Source organism: Oncorhynchus gorbuscha, linkage group LG14 (genome assembly GCF_021184085.1).
Source record: "Oncorhynchus gorbuscha isolate QuinsamMale2020 ecotype Even-year linkage group LG14, OgorEven_v1.0, whole genome shotgun sequence".
Lineage (NCBI taxonomy): Eukaryota > Metazoa > Chordata > Actinopteri > Salmoniformes > Salmonidae > Oncorhynchus > Oncorhynchus gorbuscha.
Window position 1 is genome coordinate 63,176,093 of NC_060186.1, and position 24,354 is coordinate 63,200,446.

The window sequence follows — 24,354 nt, forward strand, 5'->3', positions numbered from 1 at the left end:
CAAACCACTCTCTACCCAGAGAAGCTGTTCCCTGTACAAACCCCTCTCTACCCAGAGACGCTGTTCCCGTACAAACCACTCTCTACCCAGAGAAGCTGTTCCCCGTACAAACCACTCTCTACCCAGAGAAGCTGTTCCCCGTACCACCCACTCTCTACCCAGAGAAGCTGTTCCCCGTACCACCCACTCTCTACCCAGAGAAGCTGTTCCCCGTACAAACCACTCTCTACCCAGAGAAGCTGTTCCCCGTACAAACCACTCTCTATCCAGAGAAGCTGTTCCCCGTACCACCCAATCTCTACCCAGAGAAGCTGTTCCCCGTACCACCCAATCTCTACCCAGAGAAGCTTTTCCCCGTACCACCCACTCTCTACCCAGAGAAGCTGTTCCCCGTACAAACCACTCTCTACCCAGAGAAGCAGTTCCCCGTACAAACCACTCTCTACCCAGAGAAGCTGTTCCCCGTACAAACCACTCTCTACCCAGAGAAGCTGTTCCCCGTACAAACCACTCTCTACCCAGAGAAGCTGTTCCCCGTACAAACCACTCTCTACCCAGAGAAGCTGTTCCCTGTACAAACACTCTGCCAAGAAAAAAAGATGGGTTCTACGCTGATAAAACCCGAACTAATTAAGTGGAAAATAAAGTGCATAAACCAAAATACAGAAGCAAGGGTTCTGTGCTTACCCATGTGGAGAGGGCCCATCTTACCTTTGGTGTGTGTGTGTGTGTGTGTGTGTGTGTGTGTGTGTGTGTGTGTGTGTGTGTGTGTGTGTGTGTGTGTGTGTGTGTGTGTGTGTGTGTGTGTGTGTGTGTGTGTGTGTGTGTGTGTGTGTGTGTGTGTGTGTGTGTGTGTGTGTTTGCCCAGTCAGAGTGGGTCTGTCTTACCTTTAGGATGTCCTGGGTCTGTGAACTCGTACTTCCCCATTCCCACAGTCCTCAGCATCTGCAGCCCGTTGGGCCCTCTAGGATCATCTTGATAGGCTACTAGAGTAGACAGAAGCGGCGGCACCAACTGCCCATTGGTCAGAGGCAGGACGGGGGGCTGTATGAGGGGGTGAGGCATCAGATGACCATTCCCCATCACATTTTGGTTCTGTTGGTTGGGGTGTGTCCCACCCGGACCCCCTGAGGTGGAGGAAAGGGGCAAGGAGGCGACAGGGGGCTGGGCCAAGGGGTAGGGTGGCTGGGGGGCATGTTGAGAACCATGGGGGGGGTTGGTGTGAGGTGGAGTGTGGGGGTAGCTGGAAGTGGGCTGTCATGAGTGGGTGGGGGTGGGGGGCATGGGGGATTGGATGGAGGGGTCACACCTATGATGGGCGACTGGACAGTGACACTGTGGCTGAAGGAGGGGGCGGAGGGAATAGGAGTGGGGCAGGAGACTGGATTGGGTCACTGTTACTACTGGAGGTGCCCACGTAGGACCTAGAGAGGGGGGGGGGGGGTAGAGCAGAAAGCGGAAGGGAGAAAGAGTTTTGATTATTATTACATTAACTAATAGCAATTATCCCTTTAGCTAGCTCAACAAATGGCAGACTGTACAGAGTGGGCTAATGTTCCAGGTTCCATGAATGAGACCAGGAAAACAAATACATGTACCTGTAACGCAGAGACAAGTAAAAGTTGGCTGGTTTCAGGTAAAGTCCTCTTAAATCGAATTTAATAAACGTGTTTTCCAAAAGTGTCAAGGGTCAACTATCTAGTTCAATACAATTGCTTTGTTGAAAAATATGAAATCAGTTCTCATTAACAATATAAAAACAGCTACATAAAACAATTAATATACTATGGTTGTCTCTAACAGTACATATAGCTATTTCAAATTAATATATGTGCCAAAATAAATACTAATCACTTACAAATAGCGCAAAGGGTATGCTATCTAGAATGTAAAACCATCCAATCGTATGCTTGTTTGTCCGACACAAACAGGCTCACCACTGTAGCAGTGTAAACATAAACGTTACCCAATGCTACACAATTGACAACAATGACTCCCGCTAGCAGTGCGTAAACTACCAGTTAAACCAATACAAGTACGTAGCTACATCGACGCATATATTATAGGCTAGGGCTAAACTAGCGCCCAGCATGAGGCTAGCTAGCTAACTTTCGAACCATTAAATTACGGAAAATATATAAATTACTAAAACATCTAAACTAGAATGATTCAATTGTGCAGCATATGTATATAACCTGAGGCTTGGATGAACAAAATAAAGTAACCCGGAGTTTAAAATGTACTGTATATTTACAATTTAGAAAAGTCCGCGACGCCATTTTGTTTAGATTTGCATCATGTCATGGGCGTATTCATAACGCCGAATCTGTTGCAAAACGTTTCTTAAACGAAACGAAAATGGATCTAGCTACCTGCATTTTCCAATATAAACTCCCGTTTTCCGTTTTGCAACTGTTTGAACTAACGATTACACACCATCCACCTAGCGTGGCTCCATTACTGACAATTCCATTGTCAATGGGGATACTTGGCTAGCATTTTCTAGCTTCGACAAACTCAAAAATGCACCTTAAACATCACACAACCCATTAAATAGTTAGCGAAACACGTTATCGTACTATGTCGACGTATATTGTGTATAGTTATACATTACACACCTGTAAAACAGAATACACTTTGAGACAACGGGAAGTAGGCTGTTTTTTCAGGAAAACTTCCTTCGATTGAGGAAGTGAGGTCACCATCACCAGTTTAAACAGCATCGCATTAGTGGAAACCAAAACTGTTCTTAGGGCAGGCCTGGTTATAGCGAGATACTGTATGTTTGAGTCGCGTCGTGGACAAATTTAGCATTTTACCTAACTTTAACCTAATTATAATAACCTGCCACGTTAATTATCTTAACATGCTACGAAACGTCACTTCTGCCAGTCAAAACCGGCAACTGCCCTGAGAACAGTCTTGGTTTTCACTAATGCGATACCGCCCAATGTAAAGGCCACCAAAAAACAGATCTACTGACTCCTTCTAGATAGTGACACCAATACACTTCAGTGCATATTAATGCATAAACCTGGAGGAATCCAATATATATTTTTTTTTAACTAGGCAAGTCAGTTACAATGACAGCCTACCAAAATGCAAAAAGCCTCCTGCGGGGACAGGGCCTGGGATTTAAATAAATAAATAAATAATATAGGACAAAACACACATCACAACAAGAGAGACACAACACTACATAAAGATACCTAAGACAACATAACAAGGCAGCAACACATGACAACACAGAATGGTAGCAACACAACATGGTAGCAGCATAAAACATGGTACAAACATTATTAGGCAAAGTCAACAGTACAAAGGTCAAGAAGTTAGAGACAACAATACATCATACAAAGCAGCCACAAATGTCAGTAAGAGTGTCCATGATTGAGTCTTTGAATGAAGAGATTGAGATAAAACTGTTCAGTTTGTGTATTTATTGCAGCCCGTTCCAGTCGCTTGCTGCAGCGAACTGAAAAGAGGAGCGACCCAGGGATGTGTGTGCTTTGGGGACCTTTAACAGAATGTGACTGGCAGAACGGGTGTTGTATGTGGAGAATGAGGGCTGCAGTAGATATCTCAGATAGGGGGGAGTGAGACCTAAGAGGGTTCTACAAATAAGCATCAAGCAGTAGGTCTTGCAACAGGTATACAGAGATGACCAGTTTACAGAGGAGCATAGAGTGCAGTGATGTGTCCTATAAAGAGCATTGGTGGCAAATCTGATGACAAAATGGTAAATAACATCTTACCACTCAAGAGTACCCTTACCTGCTGATCTACCCTAGTAAAACTGACTATCCTACCGATCCTCGACTTCAGCGATGTCATCTACAAAATAGCTTCCAATACTCTACTCAGCAAACTGGATGCAGTTTATCACAGTGCCATCCGTTTTGTTACTAAAGCACCATATACCACCCACCACTGCAACCTGTATGCTATAGTCGGCTGGACCTTGCTACATATTCGTCGCCAGACCCACTGGCTCCAGGTCATCTACAAGTCCATGCTAGGTAAAGCTCCTCCTTATCTCAGTTCACTGGTCACGATGGCAACACCCAACCGTAGCATGCACTCCAGCAGGTGTATCTCACTGGTCATCCCTAAAGCCAACACCTAATTTGGCCGCCTTTCCCTCCAGTTCTCTGCTGCCTGTCACTGGAACGACTGAGCAGCTAACCGATCGCTGCAGCTGTACATAGTCCATCGGTAAATAGCCCACCCAATTTACCTACCTCATCCCCATACTATTTTTATTTATGTACTTTTCTGCTCTTTTGCACACCAGTATCTCTACCTGCACATGACCATCTGACCATTTATCACTCCAGTGTTAATCTGCTAAATTGTCATTATTCGCCTACCTCCTCATGCCTTTTACACAATGTATATAGACTTCTTTTTTTTCTACTGTGTTATTGACTTGTTTATTTTTTACCCATGTGTAACTCTGTGTTGTCTGTTCACACTGCTATGCTTTATCTTGGCCAGGTCGCAGTTGTAAATGAGAACTTGTTCTCAACTAGCCTACCTGGTTAAATAAAGGTGAAATAAATAAAATTAATCTATAAATTATGTCTCCGTAATCTAGAATGGATAGCATGGTCATCTGAATCAGGGTTAGTTTGGCAGCTGGTGTGAAAGAGGAGCAATTACGATAGAGGAAATCAAGTCTAGATTTAGCCTGCAGCTTTGATATGTGCTGAGAGAAGGACAGTGCACCGTCTAGCCATTACTCCCAAGTACTTGTATGAGGTGACTACCTCAAGCTCTAAACCCTCAGTGGTAGTAATAACACCTGTGGGAAGAGGGGCATTCTTCTTGCCAAACCACATGACAACAATAATGAATAAAAGTAATACAAATTATGGCACACAAATAATTTCTTAAAAATCTAAAACACAAAATAAACCAAACTGACCATATATTGTGTCACACCTACAGAAAAAATATCAGTGATGAGTGGTGTTTATCATGTAGCTAAGTGTATGTATTTACAGTGAGTCATGGAGCCCATCAGTATGTTCTACCTAGAGTCTAACACAGGGTCCGTTTTTTGGAGCCAAACACCCCCCACGCCGACCACATCAATTCTGAACCCCTACTAATATCCGACATCAGGACAGATTTTTCTACACAACCCGACTCACCCTCATAGAATTGCTTCTGAAAGCCGATACATGGCCCGCCAAATTACAATGTATTTAATTGTTTATATGACTCCAGATTAGCTACTATTCTCCTCCCTGGGAGGAAGGCTACTAATTTCCCTCCCTGGGAGGAAGGCTACTATTCCCCTCCCTGGGAGGAAGGCTACTATTCCCCTCCCTGAGCCGTAGGCTTCTATTCCCCTCCCTGAGCCGTAGGCTGCTATTCCCCTCCCTGAGCCGTAGGCTGCTATTCCCCTCCCTGAGCCGTAGGCTGCTATTCCCCTCCCTGAGCCGTAGGCTGCTATTCCCCTCCCTGAGCCGTAGGCTGCTATTCCCCTCCCTGAGCCGTAGGCTGCTATTCCCCTCCCTGAGCAGTAGGCTGCTATTCCCCTCCCTGAGCAGTAGGCTGCTATTCCCCTCCCTGAGCAGTAGGCTGCTATTCCCCTCCCTGAGCAGTAGGCTGCTATTCCCTCCCTGAGCAGTAGGCTGCTATTCCCCTCCCTGAGCAGTAGGCTGCTATTCCCCTCCCTGAGCAGTAGGCTGCTATTCCCCTCCCTGAGCAGTAGGCTGCTATTCCCCTCCCTGAGCAGTAGGCTGCTATTCCCCTCCCTGAGCAGTAGGCTACTATTCCCCTCCCTGAGTAGTAGGCTACTATTCCCCTCCCTGTGTGAATTAATTGTTCTGCATGTCTATTCAACATTTGGATAAAAGGAAAACCATGCCATGAATTGAGAACAATGTCTTAAAATGTTTACAATGAAATGCGGCACATTAACAACTCAAATCGCTCTGAAAAAAAGTGCCTGCTAATTAGCCTTACCTAATAAAAATCTATAGCTGACATAACAAAACCATTACATTCAATATTGTTTAGATATGGGAAACTGAAAACCTAGCCAGTTGCATAACTGAATGCATTCAACCAAATGTGTCTTCTGCATTTAACCCAACCCCTCTGAATCCAAGATGTGCGGGGGCTGCCTTAAATCGACGTCATTGGCGCCCAGGGAGAAATTGTTGCTTGGAGTTAACTGCCTTGCTCAACCGCAGAACGGCAGATTTACCAACTTGCCGGCTAGGGGATTCGAACCAGCGATCTTTCGGTTACTGGCCCAACGCTCTTAGCCACTAGCCTACCTGCCACCATAATAATCAAATTGAAACTTAAATAATTACCAGAATCGAATATAGACCGCAATAGCCTATAGGCAACTCAAACATTTTGGCCTGCATATGGTATATCAGTGGTATGCAAACTTTTTTAGTAGGGACCACATTTTTGGGGGGGCAGAATTCCTGAGGACCCAATTTCTGGTGACCCCAAGCCAAACGACTCAAAAAAATGTTTTAAATAATAGTAATTTGGTAAATTTAGATTTTAGCAATCAAATCACATTCAATTCATTACATTTGTCTCTTATAAAAATTAAGAGAACCAATACTTACATTTACTCAGTAAAATTGTATTTTTCAAATAATTTCTCAATAACGTTTGTATATTCCCACTTTGAATACCACTGATCTAAATTACCAAAAGTATGAATTAAAGTAATTACTACCTGATAAACTGAATTAGCCAAATCGTAAATAAATACCTGCACGCACTTTTTGCTGGCTGTGTATCCATCTAAGGGGTTGTTGTCCTTGTCCACAATGACTCCAAAATCCTTCCAAACCAAACCAGGGATTTAATTTACGCAGCACCTGATTCCACGATGGTGTTAGCCTATTTCAAAACCTCTCTTTTTATTGCCTGGTTTAGGCATTTCTGCATGAGCTAGGCTAGCCAGGGAAAGCACACGAACACTTGGCAATGTATTCACATGTGGAGGAGATAAATACGTTTTAGCACCACACAAATAACAGACAGTTCCCTAATCCACTGCCTGCACGGGTGGTAGCCTATAGTTTGTTATCAATCAAAAGTCACAATACGGAGCAGAATACGGTGCATTCAATTTGACTGCTGGGAGACCACCAGCTCCGCTAAAAATATTGACACTGTCGTTTTCACGGGATTGTTAAATAAATGTGGTCACTATTTGGTTTTATCATCTTCAACTCTCAAAGAACAGTCGGACAATTTCTTGGGCCACTATACCTATTTTGCCAATTGGACTGGGCACCTTCACTACACGGAACCGTACTAATCCATCACAGCTGGTCTGCCGACGGAACCGCACGAGGAGGCGACAACAGACTTCTTCCATCGCGATGTCCCTCTAAGGCCCTTCTGCTAGCTTGCTAGCCCGGCCCGTCAATATGCCTTGTCCATTGCTGTTCTGGTTAGTGATTATTGTCTTATTTCACTGTTGAGCATCTAGCCCTGCGCAATATGCCTTAGCTAACCCTTCAGTTCCACCTCCCACACATGCGGTGACATCACATGGTTTAAATGATGTTTCTAGAGACAATCTCTCTCTCATCGTCACTCTATGCCTAGGTTTACCTCCACTGTATTCACATCCTACCATACCTTTGTCTGTACATTATGCCTTGAATCTATTCTATGACGCCCAGAAACCTGTTCCTTTTCATCTCTGAATGCACTAGACAACCAGTTCTTATAGCCTTTAGCTGTACCCTTATCCAACTCTTCCTCTGGTGATGTTGAGGTTAACTCAGGCCCCCAGTACTACACCTATTCCCCAGGCACTCTCATTTGTTGACTTCTGTAACCATAAAAGCAATGGTTTCATGCAGGTTAACATTAGAAGTCTCCTCCCCAAGATTGTTTTATTCACTGCCTTAGCACACTCTGCCAACCCGGATGTCCTAGCCGTGTCTGAATCCTGGCTTAGGAAGACCACCAAAAACCCAGAAATTTCTATCCCAACTACAACATTTTCCAACAAGATAGAACTGCATATGGCAGGTAAAAACCTGAGAAAAATCCAACCAGGAAGTGGGAAATCTGAGGTTTGTAGTTTTTCAACCTATCGAATATACAGTGTCTATGGGGTCATATTGCACTTCCTAACATGCTGACCAGACCGGACACGTCGCAAAATAATTTTGAAATCCTTGTTATTCAATTATTGTGTGCGGGCCAACGAGCATCTGCGTTGCCAAGGGCTAAAATAGAACTCATTCCTATTTCTGACGCAGATCGCGCTGCAAGTCCTACCTCGCCCATCTCCTTATTGGTTTATAGAAGCAGGTACCCACGTGCCATCTACTCATTGATTATACCCACATGGGTGAATGAAAGACAAACTGTTTTGCCGGTTGTCGTGGTAATACAATGAAAGTTTAGATGTGATCACCATATAAGTTAAACGATGAAAAGGCCTGGAAGGAGGAAAGATGACTAGAAATGATTCGGTTATCCGTTTTATGTGTGGATTAATTGTCGGAATAGAGGTCCTTGTGCATTTCAGGTAAAATAACAACTCAATGTTTATATCCCAGGACAAATTAGCTAGCAAGTGCAAGCTAGCTAAATAGGACAAATTAACGTTAGCTAGCAGGTGCAAGCTAACTAGCTAAATTGCCATAGATGTTTAATGCTTTTCGACCTGTCCCCAAGTTAATGTCATTGGTTCAGTTCAGAGTTAGTTTTGACATTTTAACCTGCGTGTCGTGAACGCGTTTGGTGTGGGGGGGGGGGCAAAATAAATTTATGCACGATAGTGCACGCGCGCAGCCGGTTTGGATTCCGTGTAAGGCTTCCACTAGATGTCAACAGTCTTTAGAACATTGTTTGAGGATTCTACTGTGAAGGAGGGGGGAGTGAGAGCTGATTGAGTCAGGGGTCTGGCAGAGTGCCATTAGCTGATAACGCGCACTCACATGAGAGTTAGCTGCCTTCCATTGCATTTCTACAGACAAAGGAATTCTCCGGTTGAAACATTGAAGATTTATGATAAAAACATTCTAAAGATTGATTCTATACTTCGTTTGACATGTTTCTACGAACTGTAATATGACTTTTCGCCGAACTTTCGCCTGGACTTGCCCGCGCCTTGTGAGTTTGGATTGTGTACTAAATGCGAACAAAAAGGAGGTATTTGGACATAAATGGACTTTATCGAACAAAACAAACATTTATTGTGGAACTGGGATTCCTGAGAGTGCATTCTGATTAAGATCAAAGGTAAGTGAATATTTATAATGCTATTTCTGACTTCTGTTGACTCCACAACATGGCGGGTATCGGTTTGGCTTGTTTTGTTGTCTGAGCGCTGTATTATTGCATGGTGTGCTTTTTCCGTAAAGTTTTTTTTTTAATCTGACACCGTGGTTGCATTAAGGAGAAGTGGATCTAAAATTCCATGCATTACACTTGTATCTTTTATCAATGTTTATTATGAGTATTTCTGTAAATTGATGTGGCTCTCTGCAAAATCACCGGATGTTTTGGAACTACTGAACATAACGCGCTAATGTAAACAGATTTTTGGATATAAATATGAACTTTATCAAACAAAACATACATGTATTGTGTAACATGAAGTCCTATGAATGTCATCTGATGAAGATCATCAAAGGTTAGTGATTCATTTTATCTCTATTTCTGCTTTTTGTGACTCCTCTCTTGGGCTGAAAAATGGCAGTGTTTCTCTGTGACGAGGTACATAATTGTTTGGTGTGCTTTCGTCGTAAAACCTTTTTGAAATCGGACACTGTGGTTGGATTTACAACAAGTTTATATTTAAAATGGTGTAAAATACTTGTATATATGAGAAATATTAATTATGGGATTTCTGTTGTTTTGAATTTGGCGCCCTGCAATTTCACTGGCTGTTGGCGAGATGGGACGCTACCGTCCCACATATCCCAGATAGGTTAATTAACAAACAGATCACCGACCACTTCGAATCCCACTGAACCTTCTCCTCTTTGCAATCTGGCTTCCGAGCTAGTCATGGGTGCACCTCAGACACGCTCAAGGTCCCAAACGATATCATAACTGTCATCGATAAGAGACAATACTGTGCAGCCGTCTTCATCGACCTGGCCAAGGCTTTCGACTCTGTCAATCACCACATTCTTATCGGCAGACTCAACAGCCTTGGTTTCTCAAATGACTGCCTCGCCTGGTTCACCAACCTACTTCTCTGATAGAGTTCAGTGTTGTCCGGACCTCTGGCAGTCTCTATGGGGGTGCCACAGTATTCAATTCACACGCCGACTCTCTTCTCTGTATATAGCAATGACGTCACTCTTGCTGCTGGTGATTCTCTGATCCACCTCTATGCAGACGACACCATTCTGGCCCTTCTTTGGACACTGCGCTAACTAACCTCAAGACGAGCTTCAATGCCATACAACTCTCCTTCCGTGGCATCCAACTACTCTTAAATGCAAGTAAAAACTAAATGCCGATCGCTTCAACCGGTCGCTGCCCGCACCTGCCCACATGTCCAGCATCACTACTCTGAACGGTTCTGACCTAGAATATGTGAACCACTACAAATACCTAGGTGTCTGGTTAAACTGTAAACTCTCCTTCCAGACCCACATTAAGCATCTCCAATCAAAAATGTAATCTAGAAATTGGCTTCCTATTTCGCAACAAAGCATCCTTCACTCATGCTGCCAAACATACCCTCGTAAAACTGACTATCCTACCGATCCTCGACTTCGACGATGTCATTTACAAAATAACCTCCTACACTCTACTCAACAAATTGGATGCAGTCTATCACAATGCCATCCGTTTTGTCACCAAAGCCCCATATACTACCCACCATTGCGACCTGTACTCTCTCGTTGGCTGGCAATCACTTCATACTCATTGCCAAACCCACTGGCTACAGGTCATCTACAAGTCTCTGCTAGGTAAAGTCCCGCCTTCTCAGTTCACTGGTCACCATACCATCACCCACCCGCAGCACGTGCTCCAGCAGGTATATTTCACTGGTTACCCCCAAAGCCAATTCCTTTGCTTTATCTTGGCCAGGTCGCAGTTGTTAATGAGAACTTGTTCTCAACTAGCCTACCTGGTTAAATAAGGGTGAAATAAAATAAAAAGTAATTTCACAATTCTGATTACACATTTAGCTATATCAGAGTTATACAACAAGTAACCCCATGCTTTCGATGATCAGTAAACATCAATTGATAATGCAATTTCAGATACATGAGCGTAGCCTATCCATTTGGTATGTAGCTTAGCTAGCTTGCTAAGTGTCATTTAGCTTGCCTCAGAGATGAGGCTTTCGGACAGAGCTTGACATCGGCAAAATCCTCATCCTGGTAAAGTTGTAAGTCGGACTGACTGTCCCCCTTCTGCTGCTTGAAAGGCAGAGCCCACTAAGGATGTACAATTAACCTAAACCACTCATACTTGTCAGGTATAGTACACACATTTTTATATCACTCAAATATCCAATTAAATGGTGGCCAATATTGAGAGATATCGTGAGGCTATTTCACTGCTATGCGGATGATACACAGCTGTACATTTCAATGAAACATGGTGAAGCCCCAAAATTGCCCTCGCTAGAAGAATGTGTTTCAGACATAAGGAAGTGGATGGCTGCAAACTTTCTACTTTTAAACTCGGACAAAACAGAGATGTCCCAAGAAACAAAGAGATCTTCTGTTGAATCTAACAATCAATCTTAATGGTTGTACAGTCGTCTCAAATAAAACTGTGAAGGACCTCGGCGTTACTGTGAACCCTGATCTCTCTTTTGAAGAACATATCAATACTTTTCATCCACGTAACATTGCAAAAATCTGAAACTTTCTGTCCAACAATGATGCAGAAAAATTAATCCATGCTTTTGTCACTTCTAGGTTAGACTACTGCAATGCTCTACTTTCCGGCTACCCGGATAAAGCACTAAATAAACTTCAGTTAGTGCTAAATACGGCTGCTAGAATCCTGACTAGAACCAAAACAATTGATCATATTACTCCAGTGCTAGCCTCCCTACACTGGCTTCTTGTCAAGGAGAGGGCTGATTTCAAGGTTTTACTGCTAACCTACAAAGCATTACATGGGCTTGCTCCTACCCATCTCTCTGATTTGGTCCTGCCGTACATACCTACACGTACACTACGGTCACAAGACGCAGGCCTCCTAATTGTCCCTAGAATTTCTAAGCAAACAGCGGGAGGCAGGGCTTTCTCCTATAGAGCTCCATTTTTATGGAATGGTCTGCCTACCCGTGTGAGAGACGCAAACTCGGTCTCAACCTTTAAGTCTTTACTGAAAACGCATCTCTTCAGTGGGTCATATGATTGAGTGTAGAGTCTGGCCCAGAAGTGTGAAGGTGAACGGAAAGGCTCTGGAGCAACGAACTGCCCTTGCTGTCTCTGCCTGTCCGGTACCCCTCTTTCCACTGGGATTCTCTGCCTCTAACCCTATTATAAGGGCTGAGTCACTGGCTTACTAGGGCTCTTTCATACCGTCCCTAAGAGGGGTGCGTCACTTGAGTGGGTTGAGTCACTGATGTGATCTTCCTGTCTGGGTTGGCGCCCCCCCCCCTTGGGTTGTGCCGTGGCGGAGATCTTTGTGGGCTATACTCGGCCTTGTCTCAGGATGGTAAGTTGGTGGTTGAATATATCCCTCTAGTGGTGTGGGGGCTGTGCTTTGGCAAAGTGGGTGGGGTTATATCCTTCCTGTTTGGCCCTGTCCGGGGATGTCATCGGATGGGGCCACAGTGTCTCCTGACCCCTCCTGTCTCAGCCTGCAGTAGTTTACGTGTCGGGGGGCTAGGGTCAGTTGGTTATATCTGGAGTACCTCTCCTGTCCTATTCGGTGTCCTGTGTGAATTTAAGTGTGCTCTCTCTAATTCTCTCTTTCTTTCTCTCTCTCTCGGAGGACCTGAGCCCTAGGACCATGCCTCAGGACTACCTGACATGATGACTCCTTGCTGTCCCCAGTCCACCTGGCCGTGTTGCTGCTCCAGTTTCAACTGTTCTGCCTTATTATTATTCAACCATGCTGGTCATTTATGAACATTTGAACATCTTGGCCATGTTCTGTTATAATCTCCACCTGGCACAGCCAGAAGAGGACTGGCCAGCCCACATAGCCTGGTTCCTCTCTAGGTTTCTTCCTAGGTTTTGGCCTTTCTAGGGAGTTTTTCCTAGCCACCGTGCTTCTACACCCGCATTGCTTGCTGTTTGGGGGTTTAGGCTGGGTTTCTGTACAGCACTTTGAGATATCAGCTGATGTACGAAGGGCTATATAAATACATTTGATTTGATTTGCTATTTGTAGTTATTATCTATGCGTTTCAAGAGGTGATGAAATCGCAGCCAAATAGTTAACATTTATTAAACAATCCCTTGAAAACAGCATGCAGTTGTCAATGGTTTTAGCTGAGCTGGGGGTGTCCTTGCCCAAAGACTTTTCCGTTATGAAGAAAGGATTAGTAGTGTTCAGTACAGCAGCCATCCACAGCAGCACAGCGTCACCTTGTGGCCAGGAGGCCTTGGTGCTTTTGGACTCATAACTGAAGAGATGGACAGAAAGACGTCTCAGAGCAGGACTGAAGGGACTGACGGAGAGGGCAGGGTTGTGGGAGCATCGCTCCCGCTTGGTTGTAATTCTGCTAATTAATTATTCATGATTGGTGTTACCACTATTGCAAAACCGAATCATTTCTGCAACAACTGTCAGAAACCGTCTCAGCCACTGCCAGCTAGCCTACTTCAGCAGTACTGTATAATTTTAATCATTTTAGTCAATAAGATTCTTGCTACGTAAGCTTAACTTTCTGAACATTCGAGACGTGTAGTCCACTTGTCATTCCAATCTCCTTTGCATTAGCGTAGCCTCTTCTGTAGCCTGTCAACTATGTGTCTGTCTATCCCTGTTCTCTCCTCTCTGCACAGACCATACAAACGCTCCACACCGCGTGGCCGCGGCCACCCTAATCTGGTGGTCCCAGCGCGCACGACCCACGTGGAGTTCCAGGTCTCCGGTAGCCTCTGGAACTGCCGATCTGCGGCCAACAAGGCAGAGTTCATCTCAGCCTATGCCTCCCTCCAGTCCCTCGACTTCTTGGCACTGACGGAAACATGGATTTCCACAGACAACACTGCTACTCCTACTGCTCTCTCTTCGTCCGCCCACGTGTTCTCGCACACCCCGAGAGCTTCTGGTCAGCGGGGTGGTGGCACCGGGATCCTCATCTCTCCCAAGTGGTCATTCTCTCTTTCTCCCCTTACCCATCTGTCTATCGCCTCCTTTGAATTCCATGCTGTCACAGTTACCAGCCCTTTCAAGCTTACATTTACATTTACATTTAAGTCATTAAGCAGACGCTCTTATCCAGAGCGACTTACAAATTGGTGCATTCACCTTATGACATCCAGTGGGACAGTCACTTAACAATAGTGCATCTAAAACTTAGGGGGGGGGTGGGGTGAGAGGGATTACTTATCCTATCCTAGGTATTCCTTAAAGAGGTGGGGTTTCAGGTGTCTCCGGAAGGTGGTGATTGACTCCGCTGTCCTGGCGTCGTGAGGGAGTTTGTTCCACCATTGGGGGGGCCAGGGCAGCGAACAGTTTTGACTGGGCTGAGCGGGAGCTGTACTTCCTCAGTGGTAGGGAGGCGAGCTTAACATCCTTATCATTTATCGCCCTCCAGGTTCCCTCGGAGAGTTCATCAATGAGCTTGATGCCTTGATAAGCTCCTTTCCTGAGGACGGCTCACCTCTCACAGTTCTGGGCGACTTTAACCTCCCCACGTCTACCTTTGACTCATTCCTCTCTGCCTCCTTTCCACTCCTCTCCTCTTTTTACCTCACCCTCTCACCTTCCCCCCCTACTCACAAGGCAGGCAATACGCTCGACCTCATCTTTACTAGATGCTGTTCTTCCACTAACCTCATTGCAACTCCCCTCCAAGTATCCGACCACTACCTTGTATCCTTTTCCCTCTCGCTCTCATCCAACACCTCCCACACTGCCCCTACTCGGATGGTATCGCGCCGTCCCAACCTTATCTCTCTCTCCCCCGCTACTCTCTCCTCTTCCATCCCATCATCTCTTCCCTCTGCTCAAACATTCTCCAACCTATCTCCTGATTCTGCCTCCTCAACCCTCCTCTCCTCCCTTTCTGCATCCTTTGACTCTCTATGTCCCCTATCCTCCAGGCCGGCTCGGTCCTCCCTCCCGCTCCGTGGCTCGACGACTCATTGCGAGCTCACAGAACAGGGCTCCGGGCAGCCGAGCGGAAATGGAGGAAAACTCGCCTCCATGCGGACCTGGCATCCTTTCACTCCCTCCTCTCTACATTTTCCTCCTCTGTCTCTGCTGCTAAAGCCACTTTCTACCACTCTAAATTCCAAGCATCTGCCTCTAACCCTAGGAAGCTCTTTGCCACCTTCTCCTCCCTCCTGAATCCTCCCCCCCCCCTCCTCCCTCTCTGCAGATGACTTTGTCAACCATTTTGAAAAGAAGGTCGACGACATCCGATCCTCGTTTGCTAAGTCAAACGACACCGCTGGTTCTGCTCACACTGCCCTACCCTGTGCTCTGACCTCTTTCTCCCTCTCTCTCCAGATGAAATCTCGCGTCTTGTGACGGCCGGCCTCCCAACAACCTGCCCGCTTGACCCTATCCCCTCCTCTCTTCTCCAGACCATTTCCGGAGACCTTCTCCCTTACCTCACCTCGCTCATCAACTCATCCCTGACCGCTGGCTACGTCCCTTCCGTCTTCAAGAGAGCGAGAGTTGCACCCCTTCTGAAAAAACCTACACTCGATCCCTCCGATGTCAACAACTACAGACCAGTATCCCTTCTTTCTTTTCTCTCCAAAACTCTTGAACGTGCCGTCCTTGGCCAGCTCTCCCGCTATCTCTCTCTGAATGACCTTCTTGATCCAAATCAGTCAGGTTTCAAGACTAGTCATTCAACTGAGACTGCTCTTCTCTGTATCACGGAGGCGCTCCGCACTGCTAAAGCTAACTCTCTCTCCTCTGCTCTCATCCTTCTAGACCTATCAGCTGCCTTCGATACTGTGAACCATCAGATCCTCTCCATCCTCTCAGAGTTGGGCATCTCCGGCGCGGCCCACGCTTGGATTGCGTCCTACCTGACAGGTCGCTCCTACCAGGTGGCGTGGCGAGAATGTCTCCTCACCACGCGCTCTCACCACTGGTGTCCCCCAGGGCTCTGTTCTAGGCCCTCTCCTATTCTCACTATACACCAAGTCACTTGGCTCTGTCATAACCTCACATGGTCTCTCCTATCATTGCTATGCTGACGACACACAATTAATCTTCTCCTTTCCCCCTTCTGATGACCAGGTGGCGAATCACATCTCTGCATGTCTGGCAGACATATCAGTGTGGATGACGGATCACCACCTCAAGCTGAACCTCGGCAAGACGGATCTGCTCTTCCTCCCGGGGAAGGACTGCCCGTTCCATGATCTCGCCATCACGGTTGACAACTCCATTGTGTCCTCCTCCCAGAGCGCTAAGAACCTTGGCGTGATCCTGGACAACACCCTGTTGTTCTCAACTAACATCAAGGCGGTGGCCCGTTCCTGTAGGTTCATGCTCTACAACATCCGCAGAGTACGACCCTGCCTCACACAGGAAGCGGCGCAGGTCCTAATCCAGGCACTTGTCATCTCCCGTCTGGATTACTGCAACTCGCTGTTGGCTGGGCTCCCTGCCTGTGCCATCAAACCCCTACAACTCATCCAGAACGCCGCAGCCCGTCTGGTGTTCAACCTTCCCAAGTTCTCTCACGTCACCCCGCTCCTCCGCTCTCTCCACTGGCTTCCAGTTGAAGCTCACATCCGCTACAAGACCATGGTGCTTGCCTACGGAGCTGTGAGGGGAACGGCACCTCAGTACCTCCAGGCTCTGATCAGGCCCTACACCCAAACAAGGGCACTGCGTTCATCCACCTCTGGCCTGCTCGCCTCCCTACCACTGAGGAAGTACAGTTCCCGCTCAGCCCAGTCAAAACTGTTCGCTGCTCTGGCCCCCCAATGGTGGAACAAACTCCCTCAGGACAGCGGAGTCAATCACCACCTTCCGGAGACACCTGAAACCCCACCTCTTTAAGGAATACCTAGGATAGGATAAGTAATCCTTCTCAACCCCCCCCCTTTAAGATTTAGATGCACTATTGTAAAGTGACTGTTCCACTGGATGTCATAAGGTGAATGCACCAATTTGTAAGTCGCTCTGGATAAGAGCGTCTGCTAAATGACTTAAATGTAAATGTAAATGAAAGCTCATCTGCATGCTCGTCGTCCACACCATGGACTTAACCTGACTCCAGTTCAGCGTCTTAACCAACAACGAACACAATGGCCTTTTAACCTTTTGTGACTCGGGGGCAGTATTTTCATTTTTGGATTTAAAAAAGTTGTCACGATAAGATGCTCAACTATGCATATAATTGACAGCTTTGGAAAGAAAGCACTCTGTAGTTTCCAAAACTGCAAAGATATTGTCTGTTAGTGCAACAGAACTGATGTTACAGGTGAAACCCAGATAAAAATTCAATCAGGAAGTGCCCCATTTTTTGAAAGCGCTGCATGCCAATGAATCCTTATATGGCTGTGAATGGGCTACGAATGAGCTTACGCTTTCTACGTATTCCCCAAGGTGTCTACAGCATTGTGACGTCTTTTTACGCATTTATGTTGAAGAATAGCCGTAAGGGACCACATTGAGCAAGTGGTCACATGATGGCTCCCGCAGAAAATCTTGCGTAAAGTACAGAAGTAGCCATTTTTCCAATCGCTTCTAATGAGAAACCAATTGTCCCGACGGATATATTATCGAATAGATATGTGAAAAACACCTTGAGGATTGATTCTAAACAACGTTTGCCATGTTTCTGTCTATATTATGGAGCTATTTTGGAAAAAAGTTTGGCGTTGTAGTCGACTTCTCAGCCAAACGTGAAGAACAAACGGGAGCTATTTCGTCTACAAAAATAATATTTTGGGAAAAAAGAAACATTTGCTATCTAACTGGGAGTCTCCTGAGTGAAAACATGCGAAGTTCTTCGAAGGTAAATGATTTAATTTGATTGCTTTTCTTATTTTCGTGAAAATGTTGCCTGCTGCTAGCAGGGCATAATGCTATGCTAGGCTATGATAAACTTACACAAATGCTTGTCTAGCGTTGGGCTGTAAAGCATATTTTGAAAATCTGAGATGACAGTGTGATTAACAAAAGACTAAGCTGTGTCTCAATATATTTCATTTGTGATTTTCATGAATAGGAAGATTTTCTAGGGATATTTATGTCCGCTGTGTTATGCTAATTCGTTTGAGGCGATGATTACGCTCTGGAGTGTGGGACAACATTCCACAGGCCACAATCAACAGCCTGATCAACTGTATTGAATTCATATTTTTGTTCAGTGTAGATGAAGGACTTTTAGCCTTGAGACAATTAAGACAGATTGTGTATGTGTGCCAATCAAGAGGGTGAATGGGCAAGACAACATATTGAAATGCCTTTAAACCGGGTATTGTAGTAAGTGCCAGGCGCACTGGTTTGTGTGTGTCAAGAACTGCTATGCTGCTAGGTTTTTCGCGCTCCACAGTTTCCTGTGTGTATCAAGAATGGTCCACCACCCAAAGGACATCCAGCCAACGGCAGGCCAGTGGTCGAAAACAGTTAATTGATGAGAGGACAAAGGAGGCTGACACGAATTGTGCAGAGCAACAAACAGGCTACAGTTAATCAACTGACAGTCCAGTACAACATTGGTGCCCAAAGACCAATAAAAGAAGGCACAACTCGTCGCACCTTGACACGAATGTGGTATGTCAGTTGACGACCTTACAAAGTTCCACTTCTTTCAGCAAAAAACAAGAAACTGCGATTGCAGTGGGCTAAGGAACGAAAATGCCGGACATTGGAGAATTGGAAAAAACATCCCCTGGTCTGATGAATCCCAGTTCCTGCTGTTGCATACTGATGGGAAGACTAAGATATTAAGAAAAACACATGAGCACATGCATCCATTATACCGCGTGTCAACATTGTAGGCAGGTGGTGGTGGTGTGTTTTCATGGCCCACATTGAGCCCCTTATAAAAGTGGAGCAACGTTTGTATGCCATAGGATATCTGAACATCATTGCCAATCACATGCATCCCTTCATTGCTGGAGTGTATCCATCTGCAAATTGATTTATTTTATCAGGATAATCCCCCATGCCACAAGGCTAGGATTGTCCAGGAATGGTTCCACGAACATAACAGTGAATTAGGTTTCCTGCAGCGGCCTGCCCAGTCACCAGATCTCAATCCAATTAATCATCTGTGGGATGAGATGGAATGAGCTAGTCGGAATAGAGTTCCACTACCAGCCAACCAGACAACTGTGGGAAGTATTGGAGTCAACATGGGGACCACTTGACACCTTGTAGAGTCCACGCCCCGACGAATTGAGGCTGTTCTGAGGGCAAAATGGCTTGCAACTCAATATTAGGAAGGTGTTCCTAATGTTTTGTACACTCAGTGTATACTGAAGTAACAAGATGGAACTCATTAGCGATTGCCAACATCCTCTTGCAGTAAAGCTCATTAAAAGGTTTAAAAGACGCCCTCCAGAGTGAGTGGCCACCACTATTTCTACCCAATTCCTGTTCTAGTGCAGCAATGCGCGTTTAGTTCCACCCTCTGAACACTGACGTATGGCTCCTTATAAATATTGATTAATCAGGCGTGCACATCTCCACCTCATCGGTTTGCACAGCCCATACAGTCTCTGGCACAGGTCACACTCCGTGATTTGTAAACAAACCAAACAGCCAGGGTAGCTAATCGCTACAGAGCACAGCTACCAGTAACTATAAGTAACTGTGGATAATTGGTTCCAAGAGTACCTATAACTATGCTAGCTAGCTACCATTCAGCTGTTTTTCTGATAACCTAATTATCTGAATAGTAAAGGTTATGTAGTTAGTAGCAAGCTACTGTACTCGAAATGTAATTAACTTGTTAGCTACCTGGCTCACCAACTAACAATAGCTGGAATGACCTAGCTGTAATGTTTACAAGTATCTCCACTAGTTGGAGCCAAGTAAAGCAACTATTGTCTTTATCAACGATGGACACTAGTTAGAATGGGTACCAATAACTTTCTAACAATATAGCTAGCTACGAACAAAATAGCCCAACATCTTGAATATTGTTTTGATGAGCCGGTTAGACTAAGGCTGTCACTTGGTCAAATAAAGAATCATACTTTAAACCAAATGCTTTGCCTTACGGTATTAACCAAAAGGTCACTGGTTGGAATCCCCAAGCTGACTACAGTAGGTGAAAAATCTGTTGACGTGCCCTTGAGCAAGGCGCTTAGCCCCTAATTGCTCCTTTAAGTCACTATGGCTAAATTACTCAAATGTGTAAATACATCTTACAAATGTACACATATCATGTAATTCTACTATTATATATACAGTGGGGAGAACAAGTATTTGATAACCTGCAAAATCGGCAGTGTTTCCTACTTACAAAGCATGTAGAGGTCTGTAATTTTTATCATAGGTACACTTCAACTGTGAGAGACGGAATCTAAAACAAAAATCCAGAAAATCACATTGTATGATTTTTAAGTAAATCATTTGCATTTTATTGCATGACATAAGTATTTGATACATCAGAAAAGCAGAACTTAATATTTGGTACAGAAACCTTTGTTTTCAATTACAGAGATCATACGTTTCCTGTAGTACTTGACCAGGTTTGCACACACTGCAGCAGGGATTGTGGCCCACTCCTCCATACAGACCTTCTACAGATCCTTCAGGTTTCGGGGCTGTCGCTGGGCAATACGGACTTTCAGCTCCCTCCAAAGATTTTCTATTGGGTTCAGGCCTGGAGACTGGCTAGGCCACTCCAGGACCTTGAGATGCTTCTTACGGAGCCACTCCTTAGGTTGCCCTGGCTGTGTGTTTCGGGTCGTTGTCATGCTGGAAGACCCAGCCACGACCAATCTTCAATGCTCTTACTGAGGGAAGGAGGTTGTTGGCCAAGATCTCGCGATACATGGCCCCATCCATCCTCCCCTCAATACGGTACAGTCGTCCTGTCCCCTTTGCAGAAAAGCATCCACAAAGAATTATGTTTCAACCTCCATGCTTCATGGTTATGATGGTGTCCTTGGGGTTGTACTCATCCTTCTTCTTCCTCCAAACACGGCGAGTGGAGTTTAGACCAAAAAGCTCTATTTGTCTCTCATCAGACCACATGACCTCCCATTCCTCCTCTGGATCATCCAGATGGTCACTGGCAAACTTTAGACGGGCCTGGACATGCACTGGCCTGAGCAGGGGGACCTTGCGTGCGCTGCAGGATTTTAATCCATGACAGCGTAGTGTGTTACTAATGGTTTTCTTTGAGACTGTGGTCCCAGCTCTCTTCAGGTCATTGACCAGGTCCTGCCAGGTAGTTGACCAGGTCCTGCCAGGTAGTTCTGGGCTGATCCCTCACCTTCCTCATGATCATTGATGCCCCACGAGGTGAGATCTTGCATGGAGCCCCAGACCGAGGTTGATTGACCGTCATCTTGAACTTCTTCCATTTTCTAATAATTGCACCAACAGTTGCCTTCTCACCAAGCTGCTTGCCTATTGTCCTGTAGCCCATCCCATCCTTGTGCAGGTCTACAATTTTATCCCTGATGTCCTTACACAGCTCTCTGGTCTTGGCCATTGTGGAGAGGTTGGAGTCTGTTTGATTGAGTGTGTAGACAGGTGGGTTTTATACAGGTAACGAGTTCAAACAGGTGCAGTTAATACAGGTAATAAGTGGAGAACAGGAGGGATTCTTAACCTCTTCAGTCTACCCTCTACTTTTTCGAACATTCTGTTAAAATTCGCGCAACATTTCAGCGCCCTGCTACTCATGCCAGGAATATAGTATATGCATATGATTAGTATGTGTGGATAGAAAACACTCAGGCGTTTATAAAACTGGTTAAATCACGGCTGTGGCTTTAACAGAACATGCGTTTCATTGAAAAGTGCAGGAAAATCTGATCACTGAAAGTGGAAAAATATATCCATCCGCCGCTTCAACCCATTGTTATGGGCGAAAGACATTAAATATGGCTGAGGTTGCAGTACCTACGGCTTCCACACGATGTCAACAGTCTTGTCATTTGCCTAGGATTTTTTTCTTGGTCAAACGAACAAGAGACAGCCCATTTCTTCCGGTCTCCGACCAGATATTTTGGTTGAGAAATACACGGACAGTATTTCAAGATGGAGCCCTATAGAAAACATTTAGTCTCGTGATTAATTTGATCGCTTATTAACGTTTACTAATACCTAAAGTTGCATTACAAAAGTATTTCGAAGTGTTTTGTGAAAGTTTATCGTCGACTTTTTGATTTTTAAAAAATGACGTTACGTTATGAAACGCTATTTTTTTCGTTTATCACACAGTCTACATAGAACGATATCTAGGCTATATATGGACCGATTTAATCGAAAAAAAGACCCAATAGTGATTATGGGACATCTAGGAGTGCCAACAAAGAAGATGGTCAAAGGTAATGAATGTTTTATATTTCATTGTGCGGTTTGTGTAGCGCCGAATATGCTAATTATTTTGTTTACGTCCCCTGCGGGTCTTTTGTGGTGTTACATGCTATCAGATAATAGCTTCTCATGCTTTCGCCGAAAAGCATTTTAAAAATCTGACTTGTTGCCTGGATTCACAACGAGTGTAGCTTTAATTCAATACCATGCATGTGTATTTTAATGAACGTTTGAGTTTTAACTAATACTATTAGCATTTAGCATAGCGCATTTGCATTTCCAGAGCTCTAGATGGGACGCCTGCGTGCCAGGTAGGAGCAAGAGGTTAAAGGAAAACTAACAGGTCTGTGAGAGCCGGAATTCTTACAGGTTGGTAGGTGATCAAATACTTATGTCATGCAATACAATTCTAATGAATTACTTAAAAATCATACAGTGTGATTTTCTGGATTTTTGTTTTAGATTTCGTCTTTCACAGTTGACGTGTACCTGTGAAAAAAATTACAGACCTCTACATGCTTTGTAAGTAGGAAAACCTACAAAATCAGCAGTGTATCAAATACTTGTTCTCCCCACTGTATATATATATATATGAACTTGACTGCTTTATATGGATTTACTTCACTGCAGTGTTACCTATACTATAGCTAGCCAGCCAGCCAAACTTGTTAGTGACCCATAGGCCTACTCTTGCTGCTAACGTTATAGTAGCGCTGCCGTGCATAACTACTATGTATCCCAGAGGTGTTGATGTTTCACCTATCCACATCTTCATCTACTTTTGATGTCACCAGCTAGCTATTCAGGTAATGTTAGCTAGTTGAAGTTAACCATGAAGTGAGCACCTGATAAGTCGTTCGGCTAAGATGTGCGTTGCCAGGCTGCTTACTGTAGACAAGTGAACGTCAGTTGTCCATCAGAATGATATTAGCTATTTTCTTACTCACCGCTTCACTGTCAGCCCATCCAACAGCTCCAGATCGAACGAGGTGCATTACTAACAGCAGTAAGCCGTAGCACCAGGTTGTAAATGGGAAGTAATGAGCCCAGACATGTAAATGTTTTATAGGTGGTTCCAAATGAACTAAAGCCAGCCCTCACAAGATATGTATAGCCATTTATTATCAGTAAACACTCGACATAGATGCGGAATAATACAAAGGATTTCCCTGTTCAAGTCCAAATAAATCATACTTCGACTAAAATGATGACTTATTAACTTGGGGACAAAAGGCCACTAAAATGTGCAGTTGTGTCACAGAACAATGCCACAGAGGTCTCAAGATTTGAGGGACTGTGCTATTAGCATGCTGACAGCAGGAATGTCTACCAGATCTGTTGCCAATAAATGTAATGTTAATTTCTCTACCAACGTCGTTTTAGAGAATTTGGCACTAAGTCCAATAGTCCTCACAAACGCAGAGCACGTGCATGGCATTGTGTGAGTGAGCAGTTTGCTGATGTCAACGTTGAGAACAGAATGCCCCATGGTGGCGGTGGGCTTATGGTATGGGCAGGCATAAGCTACAAACAACGAACACAATTGCATTTTATCTACGCCAATTTTCAGCATGATAATGCGCACAGCCATATGTCCCAATACTTCCTTGGCCTGCATACTCAGCCATATCAACCATTGAGCATGTTTGGGATGCTCTGGATCGACAGCGTGTTCCAGTTCCCATCAATATCCAGCAACTTCACACAACCATTGAAGGGGAGTGGGACAACATTCCATAGTCAACAGCCTGATGAAC

General features: G+C 44.9%; 2 protein-coding genes across 3 annotated transcripts in view; both read right to left on the reverse strand.

The window, feature by feature from the left end:
* Window positions 1–1,252, reverse strand: part of LOC123995272 (kelch-like protein 29) — a 121,477-nt gene extending 120,225 nt beyond the window's left edge. Inside the window, exon 1 of the mRNA XM_046298770.1 lies at window positions 889–1,252. Coding sequence (XP_046154726.1) covers window positions 889–1,084 — 196 coding nt within the window. The 5' untranslated portion in view covers window positions 1,085–1,252. The remainder of the gene's footprint in view (window positions 1–888) is intronic.
* Window positions 1,252–24,354, reverse strand: part of LOC123995273 (kelch-like protein 29) — a 291,135-nt gene continuing 268,032 nt past the window's right edge. For both annotated transcript variants that reach the window (XM_046298771.1, XM_046298772.1), the window contains one exon: window positions 1,252–1,425. In XM_046298771.1, coding sequence (XP_046154727.1) covers window positions 1,259–1,425 — 167 coding nt within the window. In that variant the 3' untranslated portion in view covers window positions 1,252–1,258. The remainder of the gene's footprint in view (window positions 1,426–24,354) is intronic.